At 36.0% G+C, this 19,284-nt stretch overlaps 1 protein-coding gene and 1 long non-coding RNA gene across 2 annotated transcripts; both read right to left on the bottom strand.

The window, feature by feature from the left end:
• Positions 1-10,917: 10,917 nt before the first annotated feature.
• On the bottom strand, positions 10,918-11,495 carry LOC129732028 (uncharacterized). Its single transcript, XR_008729145.1, has 2 exons — positions 11,191-11,495; positions 10,918-11,125 (listed from the first exon to the last, which is right to left on the bottom strand). It is a non-coding gene; the product is annotated as an uncharacterized LOC129732028 (long non-coding RNA).
• A 5,320-nt stretch (positions 11,496-16,815) lies between these two features.
• LOC129732027 (uncharacterized) lies at positions 16,816-18,356 on the bottom strand. The gene is made up of 2 exons (XM_055692480.1): positions 17,011-18,356; positions 16,816-16,915 (listed from the first exon to the last, which is right to left on the bottom strand). The coding sequence occupies exon 1, from the start codon at positions 18,257-18,259 to the stop codon at positions 17,078-17,080; it is 1,182 nt and encodes a 393-aa protein (XP_055548455.1). The 5' UTR covers positions 18,260-18,356; the 3' UTR covers positions 16,816-16,915; positions 17,011-17,077.
• Between the last annotated feature and the right edge of the window lie 928 nt (positions 18,357-19,284).

Below are 19,284 nucleotides of genomic sequence, written 5' to 3'. Positions count from 1 at the left end.
GCTTGATTATTTATTTTCTTACTTGCTAACTCACTTACTTGCTTACGCACTTACGTAGTTACTTATTTACTCACCCACTTACATATTTACTCACCTACTTAGTTATTTACTCACCAACTTATTTATTTACTCACCTACTTACTTATTTACTCACCTACTTACTCACTTCCTTTCTTATTTACTTTCTTAATCAACTTACTTACTTACGTGAATAGCAAAATAACACTGTGCAACAGCGATTTAGAACTTCTAAAGTGACCTAGTGTAGGGTGTAGGTCTTGTTGAGTAAAACATTTGCTCATACTAGAAATTTTCCAAACACCCCTAAAAATTGAAGTTATGGTCAAAACACCGGTTTTTGAACCTAAGCGCATACAACTTGTTTTAACTCGGCACTTCAGAACTTCTTGCATTTTTTTTATCATATGTAGCACAGTATAATTGGTCTTCAATCTGAATGAAACTTAGTCAGAATGTTGACTTCCGCTTTATATTTTACTAGCTGACCCGGCAAACTTCGTCCCGCCTATTTAAGTGTTTGATTTAATAATTTTAAACATTTCAAATTCATTGATTCCTTGCGATTCGATTATATCGTTTAAAAATGATTGGTTTTATCGGAATGACAACATCCTCGACTTTTGGCTTTTGTACATCTCCTCTATTCCGGAAATATATTGGGTGCATTTAAGTTATTTTCGTTGTTTTCCAGAAACTGAAAGTGGGCATCTTATAATTCAATATGGTGTCCAGGGTCAATGCTTGGCTTCTCTACATCATTTCGATTACGGACATATCCATATGTAGTAGTATTCGGTTATTTTCGGCTGTTTCCCAGAAGTTGCCATTTTTTAATTCAAACTGTTGTCTAAAATCAATTTATAGCTCCTTGCATCATTATGGATGCGGTGATACTCATATTGGGTGGTATTTGGTCACTTAAGGCTGTTTTCCGGACACCGGAAGTCGCCATCTTACAATTCAAAATGTTGTCTGAGGTCGATTTGTGTCTTCAGTGCATCATAGCAATTCCGGAAATACCCATATTGGGTGGTATTTGGTCATTTGCCGCTGTATTTCAGAAACCGGAAGTCGCCATCTTGGATTTCAAAATGGCATTTGGAGAGAATTTCTGGCCTCTGAGCGTCAATCTGGTTGAAGAAACACTCATATTGGGTGGTATTTGGTCAATTTCGGCTGTTTTCCAGACACCGGAAGTCGCCATCTTACAATTCAAAATGTTGTCTGAGGTCGATTTGTGGCTTCAGTGCGTCATAACAATCCCGGAAATACCCATATTGGGTGGTATTTGGTCATTTGCCGCTGTTTTTCAGAAACCGGAAGTCACCATCTTGGATTTCAAAATGGCATTAGGTGACAATTTTTGGCCTCTGAGCGTCAATCTGGCTGAAGAAACACTCATATTGGGTGGTATTTGGTTATTTTAGGCTGTTTTCCAGACACCGGAAGTCGCCTTCTTACAATTTAATATATTGTCTGAGGTTGATAGGTCGATTTGTGGCTTCAGTGCATCATAACAATTCCGGAAATACCCATATTGGGTGGTATTTGGTCATTTGCCGCTGTATTTCAGAAACCGGAAGTCGCCATCTTGGATTTCAAAATGGCATTTGGAGACAATTTCTGGCCTCTGAGCGTCAATCTGGTTGAAGAAACACTCATATTGGGTGGTATTTGGTCAATTTCGGCTGTTTTCCAGACACCGGAAGTCGCCATCTTACAATTCAAAATGTTGTCTGAGGTCGATTTGTGGCTTCAGTGCATCATAACAATTCCGGAAATACCCATATTAGGTGGTATTTAGTCATTTGCCGCTGTTTTTCGGAAACCGGAAGTCGCCATCTTGGATTTCAAAATGGCATTAGGAGACAGTTTTTGGCCTCTGAGCGTCAATCTGGTTGAAGAAACACTCATATTGAGTGGTATTTGGTTATTTTCGGCTGTTTTCCAGACACCGGAAGTCGCCTTCTTACAATTTAAAATATTGTCTGAGGTCGATTTGTGGCTTCAGTGCATCATAACAATTCCGGAAATACCCATGTTGGTAAGTATTTGGTCGTTTGCCGCTATTTTTCAGAAACGGGAAGTGGCCATCTTGTCGAAACATTATGGACATGTTTGTTACACCTAAAAACATTCACCTGCTAAATTTGAATATATTTGCTTGATTGGTTCTCGAGCTGTGCGTAATTTGAGTTTCATTTGTATGGGACCCCTCCCTTATAGAAGAGAGAGGGGGGTCAAACCATTATATTTGTTACCCTTAAAACAATCACCTGCCAAATTTGGTTCCATTTAGTTGGTTAGTTCTCGAGATAAGCAGAAATTTGTTTTTCATTTGAAATGAACCCCTCCCTCACAGAAGACGGAGAGGAGTCGAACCACTATGAACATACTTGTTACCTCTAAAAACATTCACATACCAAATTTGGTTGTATTTGGTTGATTGGTTCTCGAGCTGTGCGAAATTCGTGTTTCATTGGTATGGGACATCTCCCTTGTAGAAGAGGGAAGGGTGTCAAACCATTATGGATATATTTGTTACCCCTAAAAACATCCACCTACCAATTTGCTTGGTTAGTTTTCGAGATGTGCAGAAATTTGTGTTTCTTTTGTATGGGACCCCTACCTTACAGAAGAGGTAGGGGTCTCGAACTATCTTAGTCACCTTTCCCGGCCCCTAAAACCCCTATATACAAAATTACACGCCGATCGGTTCGGTTTCCAAGCCTATATGAATCAGACAGACAGACAGACAGACAGAGCTGCATTTTTATATATTTAAGATGTCAATAATGTTTCGACACCATTCCTTCTTCTGGCGTGTCTCCAAATACCATTTCGAAATCCAGGATGGCGACTTCCCGTTTCTGAAAAATAGCGGCAAATGACCCAACATGGGTATTTCCGGAATTGTTATGATGCACTGAAGCCACAATGCTGCCATTTTGAAATCCAAGATGGCGACTTCCGGTTTCTGAAAAATAGCGGCAAATGACCAAATATCACCTAATATGGGTATTTTCGGGATTGTTATGATGCACTGAAGCCACAAATCGACCTCAGACAACATTTTGAATTGTAAGATGGCGACTTCCGGTGACTGGAAAACAGCTGAAAATAATCAATTACCACCCAATATGAGTAATTCTTTAACCAGATTGACGCACGGAGGCCAGAAATTGTCCCCAAATGCCATTTTGAAATCCAAGATGGCGACTTCCGGTTTCCGAAAAACAGCGGAAAATGACCAAATACCACTCAATATGCGTATTTCCGGAATTGTTATGATGCACTGAAGCCACAAATCGACCTACCAACCTCAGACAACATTTTTAATTGTGAAAGGCGACTTCCGGTATCTGGAAAACAGCCGAAAATGACCAAATACCACTCAATCTGAGTGTTTCTTGACCCAGATTGACACTCAGAGGCCAGAAATTGTTTCCAAATGCCATTTTGAAATCCAAGATGGCGACTTCCGGTTTCTGAGAAACAGCGGTAAATTACTATGATGCACTGCTATGAATTTCTATGATGCACTGAAGCCACAAATTGACCTCAGACAACATTTTGAATAGTAAGATGGCGCCTTCCGGTGTCCGGAAAACAGCCTAAAGTAACCAAATACTACCCAATATAAGTATCTCTGGAACGAGAATGAAGCTGAAAATTGACCTCAGACACCATTATGAATTGTAGGATGGCAACTTCCGTTTTCTAAAAAACGGCCAAAAATGGCCGATTTCCACACAATATGAGTATCTTCGGTACCAGATTGATACACCGGAGCTAGCATGACCCTGGACACCATTTTGAAATAGAAGATGACCACTTTCAGTTTCTGGAAAACAACGAAAATAACTGAAATGCACCCAATATATATCCGGAATAGAGGTCATGTACAAGAGCCATAAGTCGAGGATGTTGTCATTCCGATAAAACCAATCATTTCAAACGATATAAACCAATCGCAAGAAATCAATGAGTTTGAAAAAGTTAAAATTATTAATTTGAACACTAAAATAGGCGGGACGAAGTTTGCCGGGTCAGCTAGTGTTTGTTACACCCAATGTTGCAGAAATTCATCGATTTCAGTGTTCATCAGCTAGTCGTAAACAACAATAATCGACCAGTTCAATGAAGTGCGTTGTATAGCGAGTGAAGTGTTATTTACAGGCCCACCCCAACTGCATGAACATTTCGAAATAATCGACGAATCCAAATGAACTATCCCATTCAAGTTCGGTTCGCGTTCGGTTCATCATTCATATTTGTTCGTGTTTCATTTCGCAATTGAATTCCATTCACATCAGTGTTTTTTATCATACGGGTCGTGTTTTCATTCGTTCATGTATATTCGAACTGAAGCCTTCGTCGCGAATAATAAATCGTAATTCTAGTGGTAAAAATGAGCGGAAAAATAAGTCTCAAGGATAAATTGGTAAGAGCCGGAGTGATTCAGGAGGTGTGCGATGAAAGCGGAGCTACGGTTGTGTTCCGCTGCCTGGCTGATTTGGATGCAGAAAGAAAGTGTACATACGAACAAAAAACCTTAGTCCCCGCCAATTTTAAGCGACATTTTTTGACGCACCATATTCAAGTAGCAAAAGAAATCGGATTCGAACCTAGTAGTGTGGAGGAATCAGCTGTCAAACATGTGATTAAGAAACCTAAACTATCTAAGTTAATGGTGGAATACGACCGTAAATCAGTTCTGCTGGGTACTCTGCAGATGGTAACACAGCACAGCTTACCATTATCTTTTCCGGAATGGAGCGGATCTAAATCATTGCTTGAACCACTTTGGAAAGCCGCTGGTTTGAATATTTCACGATCGACATTAACTAGTACAGTAAAAAGAGCAGCGGCAGTGATGCAGAATCTGATAACATCACGAATGACGAAAAAAATGATACATTTCAAAATTGATGCAGCTACGCGAGGTGGACGTTCGGTCTTCGGAGTAAACGCTCAGTTTTTCAACGGCACTGATTGCGTCGAAATTCGTCATCTCGGTAAGTAATGGTGGAACAGTTTCTCAGTTAACTTAAGTTAATATTCTGACATGTAATACTTATCAAAAAAGTTTTTTTCAGGTGTTGAAGAAATGATTGAGCGACAAACAAAACAAAATTTAAAATACGTTTTCGAAAGAATCATGAGTGAATACAACGTTATTTACAAGCAAACATCCCAGTAAGATATGTCGGGCCGATGTCGGACCAATTCGCGTCCGATTCTCCGATAGATCGGTCCAACAACGGGTCGACATTTCGCTCAACATCGGTCCGATGTCGTGCTCAAATGCAACAAAAATGTCGGACCAGGGTTCATTCGCTCCTAGGGGTTCATTCGTCTTCGTGCGTCGCGGGCAAGAGGGAAGTTTAGTTGTGTTTGTTTTGAAGCAAGTCCGGTGCGGCTGGCATGCGGACTTGGTCAAAACAAACACAACCAAACTTCTCCTGCCGCAAAGAGATCACGATGGCGGGGTGTGCGATTCAATCTTCATTGTATGCGACGCAGCAACGGCGGTGTGCAGGTTGCTTTGTTTTGATTATTTTGATAGCGCGGTTTTGGATTAGAGCGCTTCATTTATTTTAGGATGGTGCATGATTAATTATTTTTATCCACTATATAAAAATGGATTTACGTAACGCAGATTTTATTGATATTATTCCCGCCGTTACTGAGGTACACAATAAGCACCATCATTTTAAATCAAGAAAGTAAGCGGTGACATGTGCGTTTTATTGCAATAAAATATTTGTAGAGTTCGGAACAATATATTTGTGAAACATTTAGGGTTTCTTAATAATAAAAATTGTGATATCATTCACATAACGTAAATCGTGGTGGCGGGGCTGTGCGATTCAAATCTCATTGTGTGCGATGCAACAACGGCGATGTGCAGGTTGCTTTATTTTGATTATTTTGATAGCGCAGTGTTGGATTAGAGCGCTTCATTCATTTTAGGATGGTGCATGATTAATTATTTTAATCCACTATATAAAAATGGATTTACGTAACGCAGATTTTATTGATGTTATTTCCGCCGTTGCCGAGGTGCACAATAAGCACCATCATTTTAAATCGTTTAAAATCAAGAAAGTAAGCGGTGACATGTACGTTTTATTGCAAGAAAATATTCGTTGAGTTCAAAACAATATATTTGTGAAACATTTAGGGCTTCTAAATTATAAAAATTGTGATATCAGTCGCATAATGTAAAACGTGGTGGCGGGGCTGTGCAATTTATACCTAGTGGTATGCGACACAGCAGCGGCGGTGTACAGATTGCTTTGCTTTGATTATTTTGATAGCGCAGTATTGAATTAGAGGGCTTCATTCATACGATGCTTCATGATTAATCTACTATATTAAAATGGAATTACGTGATGCAGATCTTATTGATATCATTCCCGCCATTTGCAATGGTAATGGTAATGGTAATTATTTTAAATCGTTCTAAGTCATAAAAGTAAGCTGTGACGTGTACGTTCTATTGCAAGAAAATATTCGTAGAGTTCGAAACAATATATTTGTAAAACATTTAGGGTTTCTTAATAATAAAAATTGTTTTATTATTCACATAACGTAAAACGTGGTGACGGGGCTATGCGATTCAAACCTCGTTATGTGCGATGCAGCAACGGCGATGTAGCTTTGTTTGTTTTGATTATACAGGTTACTTTGTTTTGATTATTTTGATAGCGCAATATTGGATTAGAGCGCTTCATTTATAGGATGGTGCATGATTAATTATTTTTATCCACTATATAAAAATGGATTTACGTAACGCAGATTTTATTGATATTATTCCCGCCGTTACTGAGGTGCACAATAAGCACCATCATTTTAATTTGTTTCAAATCAAAAAAAGTAAGCTGTTACATGTACGTTTTGTTACAAGAAAATATTCGTAGAGTTTGAAGAATATATTTGTGAAACATGTAGGGTTTCTTAAGAATGAAAACTGTGATATCATTCACATAATGTAAAACGTGGCGGCGGGGCTGCGCGAATTATACCTACTGGGGTGCGACGCAACAACGACGATGTGCAGGTTGCTTTGTTTCGATTATTTTGATAGCGCAGTATTGGATTAGAGCACTTCATTTATAGGATGGTGCATGATTAATTATTTTTATCTACTATATAAAAATGAAATTTCGTAACGCCGAGCTTATTGATACTATTCCCGCCGTTTCTAAGGTACACAATAAGCACCATGATTTTAAATCGTCCTTATCAAGAAAGTAAGCTGTGGCATGTATGTTTTATCGCAAGGAAATATTGGTAGAGGTCGAGGCAATATATTTGTGAAACAGTTACGGTTTTGTGATAATAAAAATTGTGATTTTTTTTCTTCATCTAAATGATAAAAATTGTGATATCATTCACATATCACAAACATGAATAAAACCTGACTTTTTTTCGTTCAACCTTCAACGTTCACCATATAATTCGAAATTCAAAGCGATGGCATGTGGTTGATATTCAGACGAGGCATTCGAGGAGAAATTATAGGTATTTGATTACTAAAGATATAATTCACAAGACTTCGAAAAACATGAAAAACCGTGACTTTTCATGCTTGATTTACCTCTAAATCAAAGTCTGAAGCGATGATTTGTGTTTTTTTTTCTATAATAAAATGTTTGTTATTATTTCGGATAGACATGTGTGGGAAAGTTATGGTTTTTTTTTTACTAGAAACTGAGTTTATAATGCAAAATCATATCTTTTTATGCTCCATTTTTTCTTTAAATCGTGCTTCTTTTTTTTCTACATTAAAATGTTCGGAAAAATATTTGAGGAGAAATATGTTTCACGCATATTTCAAGCAGTTTTGTGAATAATGACTTTTAATGCTCAAACTTCATCTAAATCAAAATTAAAAGCGATGATATGTTTTTTTTTTTCAAAAAAAATGTTTGATGATGTTTAGAAGAGACATTTGAGGAGAAACAACAGGTACCTGATAACTAAAAATTGAGATATTATTCACCACATAAAACATTCATAATGATGATATTTATTGCGTGATTCGCCTCTATCTCAAATTTCAAAGCAATGACATAAAGTGATTTCTTACATTAAAATGTTCGGTAATGCTTAGCAATGAAATTTAAGGATATATGACAAATGAAGAAAATATGGAAATATATTGCAAATAACTCAATCTGATAAATAAAAATGAGATATTATTCAAAAAATTACGAAGACATGTAAAATCATAAAAGTTAGTAGCCCCAAAATTGATAAATTTTAATCACATTAAATCGTTGATTCAAATGTGCACGCGAAGTGATGTTTTTGAATATCCATATTCTAAGCACCGATCTTATTTTTCCGCGTTTCGAACTTATGCGGTTTTTTACGCTAAACGGTGCACTAGATGCGACATTATGCGCATTGTGCATAAGCTAAAAAAATCTAATGTCGCACGCGAAACTTTTTTTTTAACTTTCTGCTGGAACGGTATAATATATGACAAATATATGTGTACGCCAATCTCAGACACGAAGCTATTTTCATCAAATACGTAACTACAAACATTGTAACAATCGTGATTGATCTTGCAGATTGTTAGACCTAAACTTAAAAATAAAAAAAAAACAACCCTAAATGGTCATCTTATATCAACTCCACCTGCCATATTTAATTTTGTGATGGTAATTTCCGGTTTTTGGCGAACAGCCCAAGGTAGTCAAATACCATCCAATCTTAGTGTTTTCAGAAACAGGATGATGCCCAGAGGCCAGAAATTATTCACAACAGCCCAACAGATTTTGTATTTAAAATGACGATTGGAGTATCAGAGGTGAAACGTAATATTTCTGAAGTGAAGTGCGGCAGAGAAATATAAAAAAAAATGATTCGTATAACCGTTATGTGCTTGACGGAGTACCCGGGTACCCTTTAAAGTTTCATAAAACGGAATTTCATAGTTCACTGCAATCAAAGCTCATTGAAAGGGAACTTTTGATAACATTAATTTTTATGTAATAACAATATGCCTAACGGGGTACCCGCGTACCCAAAGATTGTAATTCTTGTAACATTGACAATTATCTTCCGATTTCGACACTTTTAGCATCAAAAGATTCAGTTACTTCTCTGCATTGAAATCAGATTCAGTGGTGCCTCGAAAGAATTTTCTCATTGCCGAAAATCTGGGTTTTCGGAGATATGTTGCAAAACTGAAGAATTTCATGAATTTTCGAGCAGAATCTTATAAAACTACTTCCATAGGCCATTTTTATGGTGTTATAGTGATATTCCTTCGAAATGGCCCTTACGGAACAGATTCCACCGGGGCTTCTAGTGGACATAAAAAAACAATTGGATAACACAATGTCACATACTATCCATTATGAATATTTTCAAAACCGGTATTATATCTAGAGACTGTCAAACGAACCCCGACGACATTTTGCATTCCAAAATGACCACTTCCGCTATCTGGAAGAGAAACAAATTGACCGAATACGATCGAATATAGATAATTCCGAAATCGGGATGGTGCCTATAGACCGGAAATCAACTCCAGACGCAATTTAGAAAACCGAGATGGTGACTTCCGGTTTCTGGAAAACAGCCATAATTGACTAAATACCACCCTATATGAGTACTTTCGGAATCGAAATGATGTCCGGAGACCTGAAAACGACCTCAGCGGCCATTTAGAGTATCAAAATGGCGACCTCCGGTTTCTGTAAAAGATTAAAAAATGGCCGAATGCCAGCCAAGATGGGTATATCCGGAACGTGAGGCATCAATTGTAATTATTCCATAAAAATCCTCAGTTTCAAAACATATTACCGAAAAAAAACGGATTTCCGAGAATGAGAATTTCTTTTCGGAGCACCGCTGACACTGATTCCAATGGAGATGGTAGAGTTGCTGAATCTTTGAGTACTAAAACTATTGAAATCAGATGAAAATTGTGAAAGTTACAAGAGTTTCAATTTATGGATACCCGGGTACCCGTCGGGCATTTAAGGGTTTTTTTTGTCGAGCACATAACGGTTAATTTCAAATCTATCCCGAGCATCGCCGGAAGGGTTCAACTAGTAAGTAATATCGAATCAATTATTATATTTAATAAAAAGTGTGTATCAATATTACAACGTCGCAGGTGTTTGAGTTCATGAATAATTAGACTTGTGTAGGTCATTCGCATTTCCAGGTGCGACAGCCGAAGTGATGACGTGCCTCTAATTTTTAATACAGCGCTATTTCGATCTTGTTCACACCAAACCGCCGTGTAATGTCCGGGACAGTGTTATGTTGTCGCCGTGCGAATGAAAAATATCGTTGCCGACGATATTTTTTGCTTCCCGGAGAGTGCACGGCAGCAACTTGCGAAGTTTTTACTAGGGTAATCGCTCTTATATTAATCTCATCACGCCTTTCTGATCAATTTATCGTCAAATTTTACCATATTTTCAACGTAAAACTTTCAACCACTTGACAAAATAGAGAAGCAAATAGATTTACTTTCAAAATTTGCAGAAATTTGACGGGAAATTGAACAAATGAGAGAAATAAGATTAATATAGGTGCACCTAGGTGCTGAGATGAATAATGGAACGATTACCCTATGTGGCAGTGAAATATTTTCGTTTTTTTATTGCATTTGCACCACGGCTTGGACACTGCCCGGAAGCAGTGGAAATAGCGCTTAATTAGCCTATAACTTTATATATACAACCCAGAAGTGGACAGGTATGACAAGAGTGGATAGATAGAGTGGCGCAGAGTCAGAAGCAAGAACAACCAAACGAACCGGTAAACGCTGAACCAAACGAGCAAAATAAATAAACTTTACTACTACGCTAAACTTGTCGGAAAGGGTATTGTAATCATTAAACAAAAGTTCACAATAAATTGAGTTTTTACTCTTTTTGTTTATTTTGATCATTTTCACATCTAAAATACCGTAAACAGATTAAATTGAATTAAATTAAGATTTATTCTTTTTGTTTATTTATTGGAATCATTTCCTGTTAACCACAAGACATGTGTATGTACGCAGCTTTTCAATTGTGTTGGCTTGTTTGCCCGATCGATGTCGCAATCGCTGAATCGTTCGTATCTAAGAAGTAAAATAAAGTAAAAACATAAGCAACTGTTCTCATAACGGGAACATTAAATTTTTACCTTGGCATTCCCGCAGAGGCAAATCTACCAATCCCTTTGGAGCTTTCTGAACTTTCCAGTTGATTGTTGAACCATGCTGTAATGTTGTTCCAAGAGTTTCCACGGAGCTGCTTAGAGGCAACAATTCATCGTCGGTACCAGTTCCAGCAACAGTCGCAATAGTCCCAGCAGCTGCAGTAGTCTCAACGTCTTTTGTCTACCATCGACAAAAATTTTACTATGGAAGACATTGTCAGTGACTTCTAAATTTATGAAAAATGCCTAAAAAATTGCTGTTAAGATGCATAACAATGAATGAAAATGACAAACACAGTGTTTTTATTGTTCTGAACAATGATATTTAATGTAAAATTGATGTATTCACAATGAAAAACATAAACTATGTACAATTATAGCAACTTTTAAGTTTTTTTTATGTTATTTTTTTTTCGGGTGCCCTTGTGCTGGTTCGTTTCACTTAAGTTCGGCATTGGGAAGCTTGAAGCACGCCAGTTATAGGTCTCAGCTTCCTGTTGGCTGCGGCCACATACAGATCCTGCTCGTAATTAATATAAAGCATCCGCTTAACAAAGCGGACTTTGTAGCCTTGCGGCTATGCAGCTCCCCACTTCGAACTACCGATGCTCGTGGTACGCATTTTTTATATTTCAGTCAAATAGCCTAAATATTTTCGATAAAGATTTTATTTTTATCAAACTTATTATTCAATTAGTATGCTGTGCAGTATTTTGTTGAGTCATTGATAGAATATTGCATTTTTACAAGAGTAAAAAATTGTTTGCTCGATTTGATCAGTGAACCAACTTCAGCGTGATTCGAACCAGGATCATTCTTTCTCTGTCATCAGAAGTAAATCCACTGAAATCTAGAAACACTGAGATCAATCAAAGTGTATCATGAAAAAAACTGAAACTGGTTCGAATCAGGTTTAAAAACCCTGCATTTATTCATCTGCTTTGCGCCTCGGCTATGTTCTAGAACTGATGCACTTTTTGTTGTTTTCAATAGAAACCCCTAAATAAGGATTTGAATTTAAAGTTCTTAAGAGTTTATATATACTTGTGTGCTCGCGACCAAAAGTATTTTTTCTTTCTTTAGAGTTGAAAAGTTAATGAGTTTTCTTTTAAATAATGAGATCTTACTTTTCTTTTTCAAAAGAAAATATTAATAACTGGACTCACTGGAGTTCATGTACCAAAATATAATTTTTTCGACATTCCTCGCAATGAGCATGATACAGAAAGAACTACTTGTCAGAAACACGAAAAATCCTGTACGCTATACCTGAACGAAGGATTTTGCATCATTAACTTTAAATCGGTTCTACTGCTCAGACATCCTTTAAATCGGTTTTACTGCTCCAGACACCTCCCAGATGGTCTCGAGGTACGATGCTGGCCTAACAAACCAGTCGTCGTAGGTTCGAGTCTCGACTCGGGTGAGACTGTTAGTGTCAGTAGGATCGTAGCGCTAGCCCCGCAATTGTCCCGTACACGAACAGTTGGCTGCGAAGTCTGTGTATAATAAACAGAAGGTCGAGTTCCGATTCGGAATGTAGCACCCAGGCTTTGCTTATTTTACTGCTCAGACCATTCTGGTTTTTAAAGAAAAAATAATCTAGTCTAAAACATCAAATATTTTTAATTGCAATTTTTTGAAATTCCGTATCCTTTTAAATAAGAGAAATAAAAAATATATTTCGATTTTTTCTCCTTAACATGAGAGTAACCCCTTTTAGTATAGATTAATTTATTATTGTAAAAATGATGAACGCATACTTAACTTTCCCTGATAGGTGACTGTATTTTTTTGTAAAGAGCAATTCCACAAGAACGGGTCCCCAATTGATTCGACCCTTTTTAATTTAGCTGAAAATTTGCATAGTTGTTTCTATGGGAAAAAGATGTAATTTTGTGCTATTGGTTTAACTTCCTGAAGCACGTCTCATTTTTGGGGAGCTATTTAAAAATGCTATTTTGGAAAGGTATTGGTAATTACAAATATTTTTAGAGCCGCTTAAAAGGTTTTTTGATAGGTATAATGTCTTTGGCAAATATTGTCTTTCCGAAAATATAACTATAATATTTTTTGTTTAAAAAAAAAAGGAAGAGAAAAACAAAAAAAAAAATATTTAAAAAACTATTTTTTTTAATACCGATTTTTTTTAAAAAAAAATACAATAAAATACCTAAACACTGAAATTGGTTCAATCGTGGAGAAATAATAAACAAATTAAAATGTTTTGGATTTTTTTTTTAATTATTATATTTGGAAGGACCAAATTGTTATCTGCAACTGTGCAGAAGACACTATGCCAATCAAAGAAAACGTTTTAGCTTTAAAAATTGTTCGAATCACCAATAGAGCAGTCTAATTAGTTTCTGTTTTTCTGCTAACAATTTTTTGAAAGAAAAATTTTTTTTTCAGGGTATTTTCTTCGGAAAAATAATATTATCTACAACTTTGCCGAAGACGACACTACGATCACGAAACTGAGCAATTTTTATTGGCAGTGGTGTTTTTTATAACTCAATTGTAACCCTATTCATACGATTGAAATGATTTAATGTTGAAAATGTTACTAAAAACATTTGTTCTGCTCGGTGCAATAAGTGAAGTAACCCATAATTGTAGTGATGTTACGTTTTGCGGTGCACAATGGTGGGTCAGTCCATATTTTGGCTATTTTTATTACTTTTGCATGAAAATGGATCACGACCCAATAAAATAACTTATTATCAAGCTTTTACAACAATAAAATATCTTTTGTGATGGATTTTGATGGTTTTATAAACAAAATGATCTTAAAGGCCAAAAGTGACCCATGATTACTATTTTTCTATTACTATTTTTCTTCTTAACCGATTTACACACACACACATATATATATATATATATATATATATATATATATATATATATATATATATATATATATATATATATATATATATATATATATATATATATATATATATATATATATATATATATATATATATATATATATATATATATATATATATATATGTATATATATATATATATATATATATATATATATATATATATATATATATATATATATATATATATATATATATATATATATATATATTATATACCTGTCTATGGAATTGCCTGATGCTAACTCAGCGATCGCACGGAGGTACGATCGCGCTATGGAACACTAAAAATGATTAATTAACAAAAAATGTGTCGCTGCTCGGTGCGCTTCGGTGCAGTGACGATTTAAACGTTTTTTAAGAAGACCGCATTTAAAAACTTTAGTATCCTAGAGTCGCGAGAGTTTCCAAAAAACGCGTTAATTTCAAAATCCGCGAGTAAATTCTGAAATTCGCGTAGAAAAATGTTATTTCGTAAAAAATTTTAACCATATCTGCTTAATTCTTTCGAAAAAATTAAAAAGAAGTGCTATTTCATATACGAATGAATATGAAAAAACCCTTAGAAACATATCTCGTAAAATAACGACTTTTTTGGGAAATTCGAGTAAAATACGCGTTAATTCCAAAATTCGTTGTTTACCCACTTTTGAAGTATTTAGAAAAGTTTTGGAATTAATGATGATTCCGGACTCACCATGTTTGTTCCACGTGTCGGGTATTACCCGCGTGAAAAGCGATTTAAACGCCAGTGCATCGGGCATTCCAAGTGAAGTAGAATAAAAAAAAAGAAATATTTATTTTATATCCGTTAAACACAAATTTGAATATATTTTCTATGATTCGATTATCCGGAAAAATCGATAATCCAGAATGATTTTTTTTTCATGTTCCTGATAATCGAGTCCGGCCTGTAACGATGAACCACGACAGTCGAAAAGTTAAGAAACTTTATAAAACGCCGACAATTAAAAAAAAACATCAAGCTCATACTGGCATGATATTACCTGTAGCCAATTTTAAACATCATTTAAACTTAGCATGCCCTGGGCCTGTTGACAATTGCAGTTTTCTACAAGTGCTATTCTGCCCATAATTCAAAAATTGGCTAATACGTCATAGGCATCAAATCGAGAAAAACGCATTTTGAAGTTTTTCGTCGGTACAACATATTTTGACTGTCGATGACAACATTTTATTGAGTATATCACCCTTCATATATGCTGGAACTTTGCCCTTGAGTTGAAACAGAGAAATCTGCAGGAAAATTCCATCCGCCACGTATTTTTAACGCAGTAGCCGTTTTTTCAATTATAAACGTAAGGACAGTCGACAAACCGGTGTGCAATTTGGCTAGTATCCGTACGATGTGAATTATATCGTGCTCGTTGGTGATGCAAATTGTTTGTAATTCAGTAGAACAACACGAAAGCACCAGTGAGGGCGAAAAGGACGACGAGACAATTGTTTCGTGCAATAATATAACAATACATATAACTAAAAAATATTATTATTCATGATAATCTCACAATCCACTTTTCTATTTTTTCACATCAAATATAAAATGAAATCTGAATTTTCTCTTCAATATTACTTCTAACCAAAGAGCTAAATAGCATTTTTGAGAATGTAAAGATTTATGACAGAAGGAAACAGTCACGCGTTTTGATCATTGGGTTTCGCAGCACCGCAAATAAATTCTTGTTGCATCAAATATGTTGTTCATAAATAGTCAAATTTGATGCAAGGGCCTTACGATCGCTTACCTGTCGCCAGTAACCACCAGGCTACAACACACTTTCGAAAGTTAGATGAAACAAAGTACAGTAATAATACACTGGTTCGTGAACATGCCACAGGTAGAAACATATTGGATATTAGCCAACTTCTGAATTATTTTGGATATTAGCCAAAATTATTTCACCTCTGCTGCCTTCCCAAATGCAGTTTTTGACAATCGGCTTCCGTAGGGACCTTGTTTAGGGTGTTAACCGTCTTGAGAAACTGTTTTCCCGATTTTGGTGAAAATGGCATATTAGCCAATTTCTGAATTATGGGCAGTATTGTGTTAAACTAATATTAACATATTGTATTTTACATTACATTATTTTACAGAAAATAAATTTATTTGACAAAAAAAAACTGGACAAAAAAGTTTCCAGTTCAGTCGATCAAGTCTAAGTTTCTTGAAGCTTTAAGGATTGAGAAATCATCCCTTTTGAGAGTCAGTAGTCCCCGTCAACTACGTGAAACAAAAAAATTGCAGATTCGATCAACTTATCACATATTTTTCATTCTACAACGAAGTTTGGCAAAGTAACAACCATTTTTGCAAGATTTCATTTTTACAAAGTGCACACTGATTTTAGTAGACGCACTCTATAATGTTTCAAAGCGAGATAGTTTTCATTTTCATTTACATATAAATATATATATATATATATATATATATATATATATATATATATATATTTATATATATATATATATATATATATATATATATATATATATATATATATATATATATATATATATATATATATATATATATATATATATATATATATATATATATATATATATATATATATAAGTTATAAGCTTGCAACAATTAATGTTCGGATTGACGTGAGGACGACCTACTACGTTTACGAGTTAAAACAATAATGATTTATTTTACTTATAAAATGTTACACTGCTCGCGATTGTCGTCCTCGCCGTCGTCGTCGTCGTAGCTGTCCAAGGGTCATTATGCCCATTCTGCTAAATCGGCACTCTCGGTGCTATCGCATCGATAGGTAGTACGCTGAGTTCTGCTGCAGAGTGGAAGGTTTTGTTATTGATGATCGCGCCGGGTTGGTTGGCGTGGCAAAGCATTTAACGCAAGAATTACAGGTGGCTTCAACTGTACTTGCTCTCGATACAACTCGCGGAGTGCGAATAATCGTAGCACGTTGTTGTTGTTGTTATTGTTGTTGTTAAACTTCCATCGCAGCCAGGGTTGCTGCGATTTGTTGTTGTTGGGCTTTTAGCTTCTCAATCGCGTTCGTAACTACCCCCTCCTCAAGTTCGAGCCGTCCCGGGTCGACATTTGGTTGCTGCTTTTTCCTAAAATTGAACATTAGGCAAGGATTGATGTTTCTCAGAATGAGGATTATTATAATGAAGCAAATCGCTGTCGAAAGAGATATTCCTCCAAACGTTATCCATAGATTGAAGCGAAGGCTACTTTGTTGCAAATAAACGTGGTCTAACTTCCTTCTATTGTTGATGGCTGTGTCGTGGATTTCCTTTATATTAGGTTGGTTTTGAATGGTCCAATTGATCAAAATATTGTGGAATGCTCCATGCAGGATTTCTGTATCCACCATGGTTTCCGAATTATGAAATTTATGGTTATTGAATTTAACCGTACAGTTCGCGAACTTGATGATGAAATTGCCAGTGATGGTTCTATTATCGGGTCCACAATTGGATTCTAGTGTGTGATTTTTAGCGTTTGAAATTAATAAGGTGTTTTCGTTTATTAGCTGTTGGGTAGTTTCATTTTTGTGAACTGAGGTACAATGTGATTGTTTTCCCAGTATTAGTGGTCTAATACATTTATCTTCGAATTCTTTAGTGTGGAATGATCTCTGTACGAAGTCTTCGGGCTTATCTGTTTCGAAAAGTTTTGGCCCACGCCGTATAATGTGGCTTGGGTACGATTTTATCATTTGATTATTTACGATCAGCGGGTATATCCTCACAATTGTAGATGTTGCGTTTTCCAATTCTGGAACATGGAGTATGTACAACAAGTCTCCTTCTTTCACGGCAATTTTTGGAGTAACAAACTGTAGGGCTTCGTCCGGAAAATTTATCTTCACTCCTTGGTCTTGAAGAGCGGTTTTGATCGCGTTTATTTCTCGTGTTGATAAAATTTTGTTGTTAATAACGGAAATTCTGCTGAGGGTGATTGCTTCCTGGATATTGTCGAGGAGTTCATTAATGACGTCCATGTTCAACATTGTGGTAATTGCTTGCATAACGTCCAATCCATTCTGGGGGTTTAGAGCGCTGGCTATTTGATTGATTGCTTGCGTCAGTTTCGAAATCCGGTTGTTGATGTTTTCGTTAACTCTGTATTGCTGGGTAATCTGATCGATGATATCATTCATTGTAGAGTTAATGATCTGTAGATCTTGTGCATCGGGCGATCCGGCAATCCACTTCCACGCAGCGCCTAATGAGTCCCATCTCTTGTGTCGATGCGTTTGTTGCGGTTTCAACGCGTAGAGGGATGAATACAGAAAAAGACGATGTTCTCTCGTCTGAGTTGGAGGTAGTGATTGTGTTTGGTGTCGTCTCTACGGGTTTGTCCTCAATTCTTCGATAAACCGTCGATGGCGTCCTTGGCGATTCCGATATTCCCTCGGAGAAGCACTGCTGACAGGAACAAACACACGTGAACGAAATCAAACACAGTTCTTAAACCGACTGCGCCAGTTATAAGCTTGCAACAATTAATGTTCGGATTGACGTGAGGACGACCTACTACGTTTACGAGTTAAAACAATAATGATTTATTTTACTTATAAAATGTTACACTGCTCGCGATTGTCGTCCTCGCCGTCGTCGTCGTCGTAGCTGTCCAAGGGTCATTATGCCCATTCTGCTAAATCGGCACTCTCGGTGCTATCGCATCGATAGGTAGTACGCTGAGTTCTGCTGCAGAGTGGAAGGTTTTGTTATTGATGATCGCGCCGGGTTGGTTGGCGTGGCAAAGCATTTAACGCAAGAATTACAGGTGGCTTCAACTGTACTTGCTCTCGATACAACTCGCGGAGTGCGAATAATCGTAGCACGTTGTTGTTGTTGTTATTTTTGTTGTTAAACTTCCATCGCAGCCAGGGTTGCTGCGATTTGTTGTTGTTGGGCTTTTAGCTTCTCAATCGCGTTCGTAACTTATATATATATATATATATATATATATATATATATATATATATATATATATATATATATATATATATATATATATATATATATATATATATATATATATATATATATATATATATATATATATATATATATATATATATATATATATATACATATATATATATATATATATATATATATATATATATATATATATACAGTCATACCTCGCTATAAGGCAACCTTGATATAACGTAAC

The sequence above is a fragment of the Wyeomyia smithii genome, chromosome 3, assembly GCF_029784165.1.
Source record: "Wyeomyia smithii strain HCP4-BCI-WySm-NY-G18 chromosome 3, ASM2978416v1, whole genome shotgun sequence".
In the NCBI taxonomy this organism is placed as follows: Eukaryota; Metazoa; Arthropoda; class Insecta; order Diptera; family Culicidae; genus Wyeomyia; species Wyeomyia smithii.
Note: the sequence above shows the minus strand (reverse complement) of the source record. Positions and strands in the feature narration are given on the sequence as shown.

Excerpts from the sequence above, each read along its gene's own strand:
- LOC129732027 (XM_055692480.1), bottom strand. The coding sequence starts at position 18,259 with ATGAATGATATCATCGATCAGATTACCCAGCAATACAGAGTTAACGAA.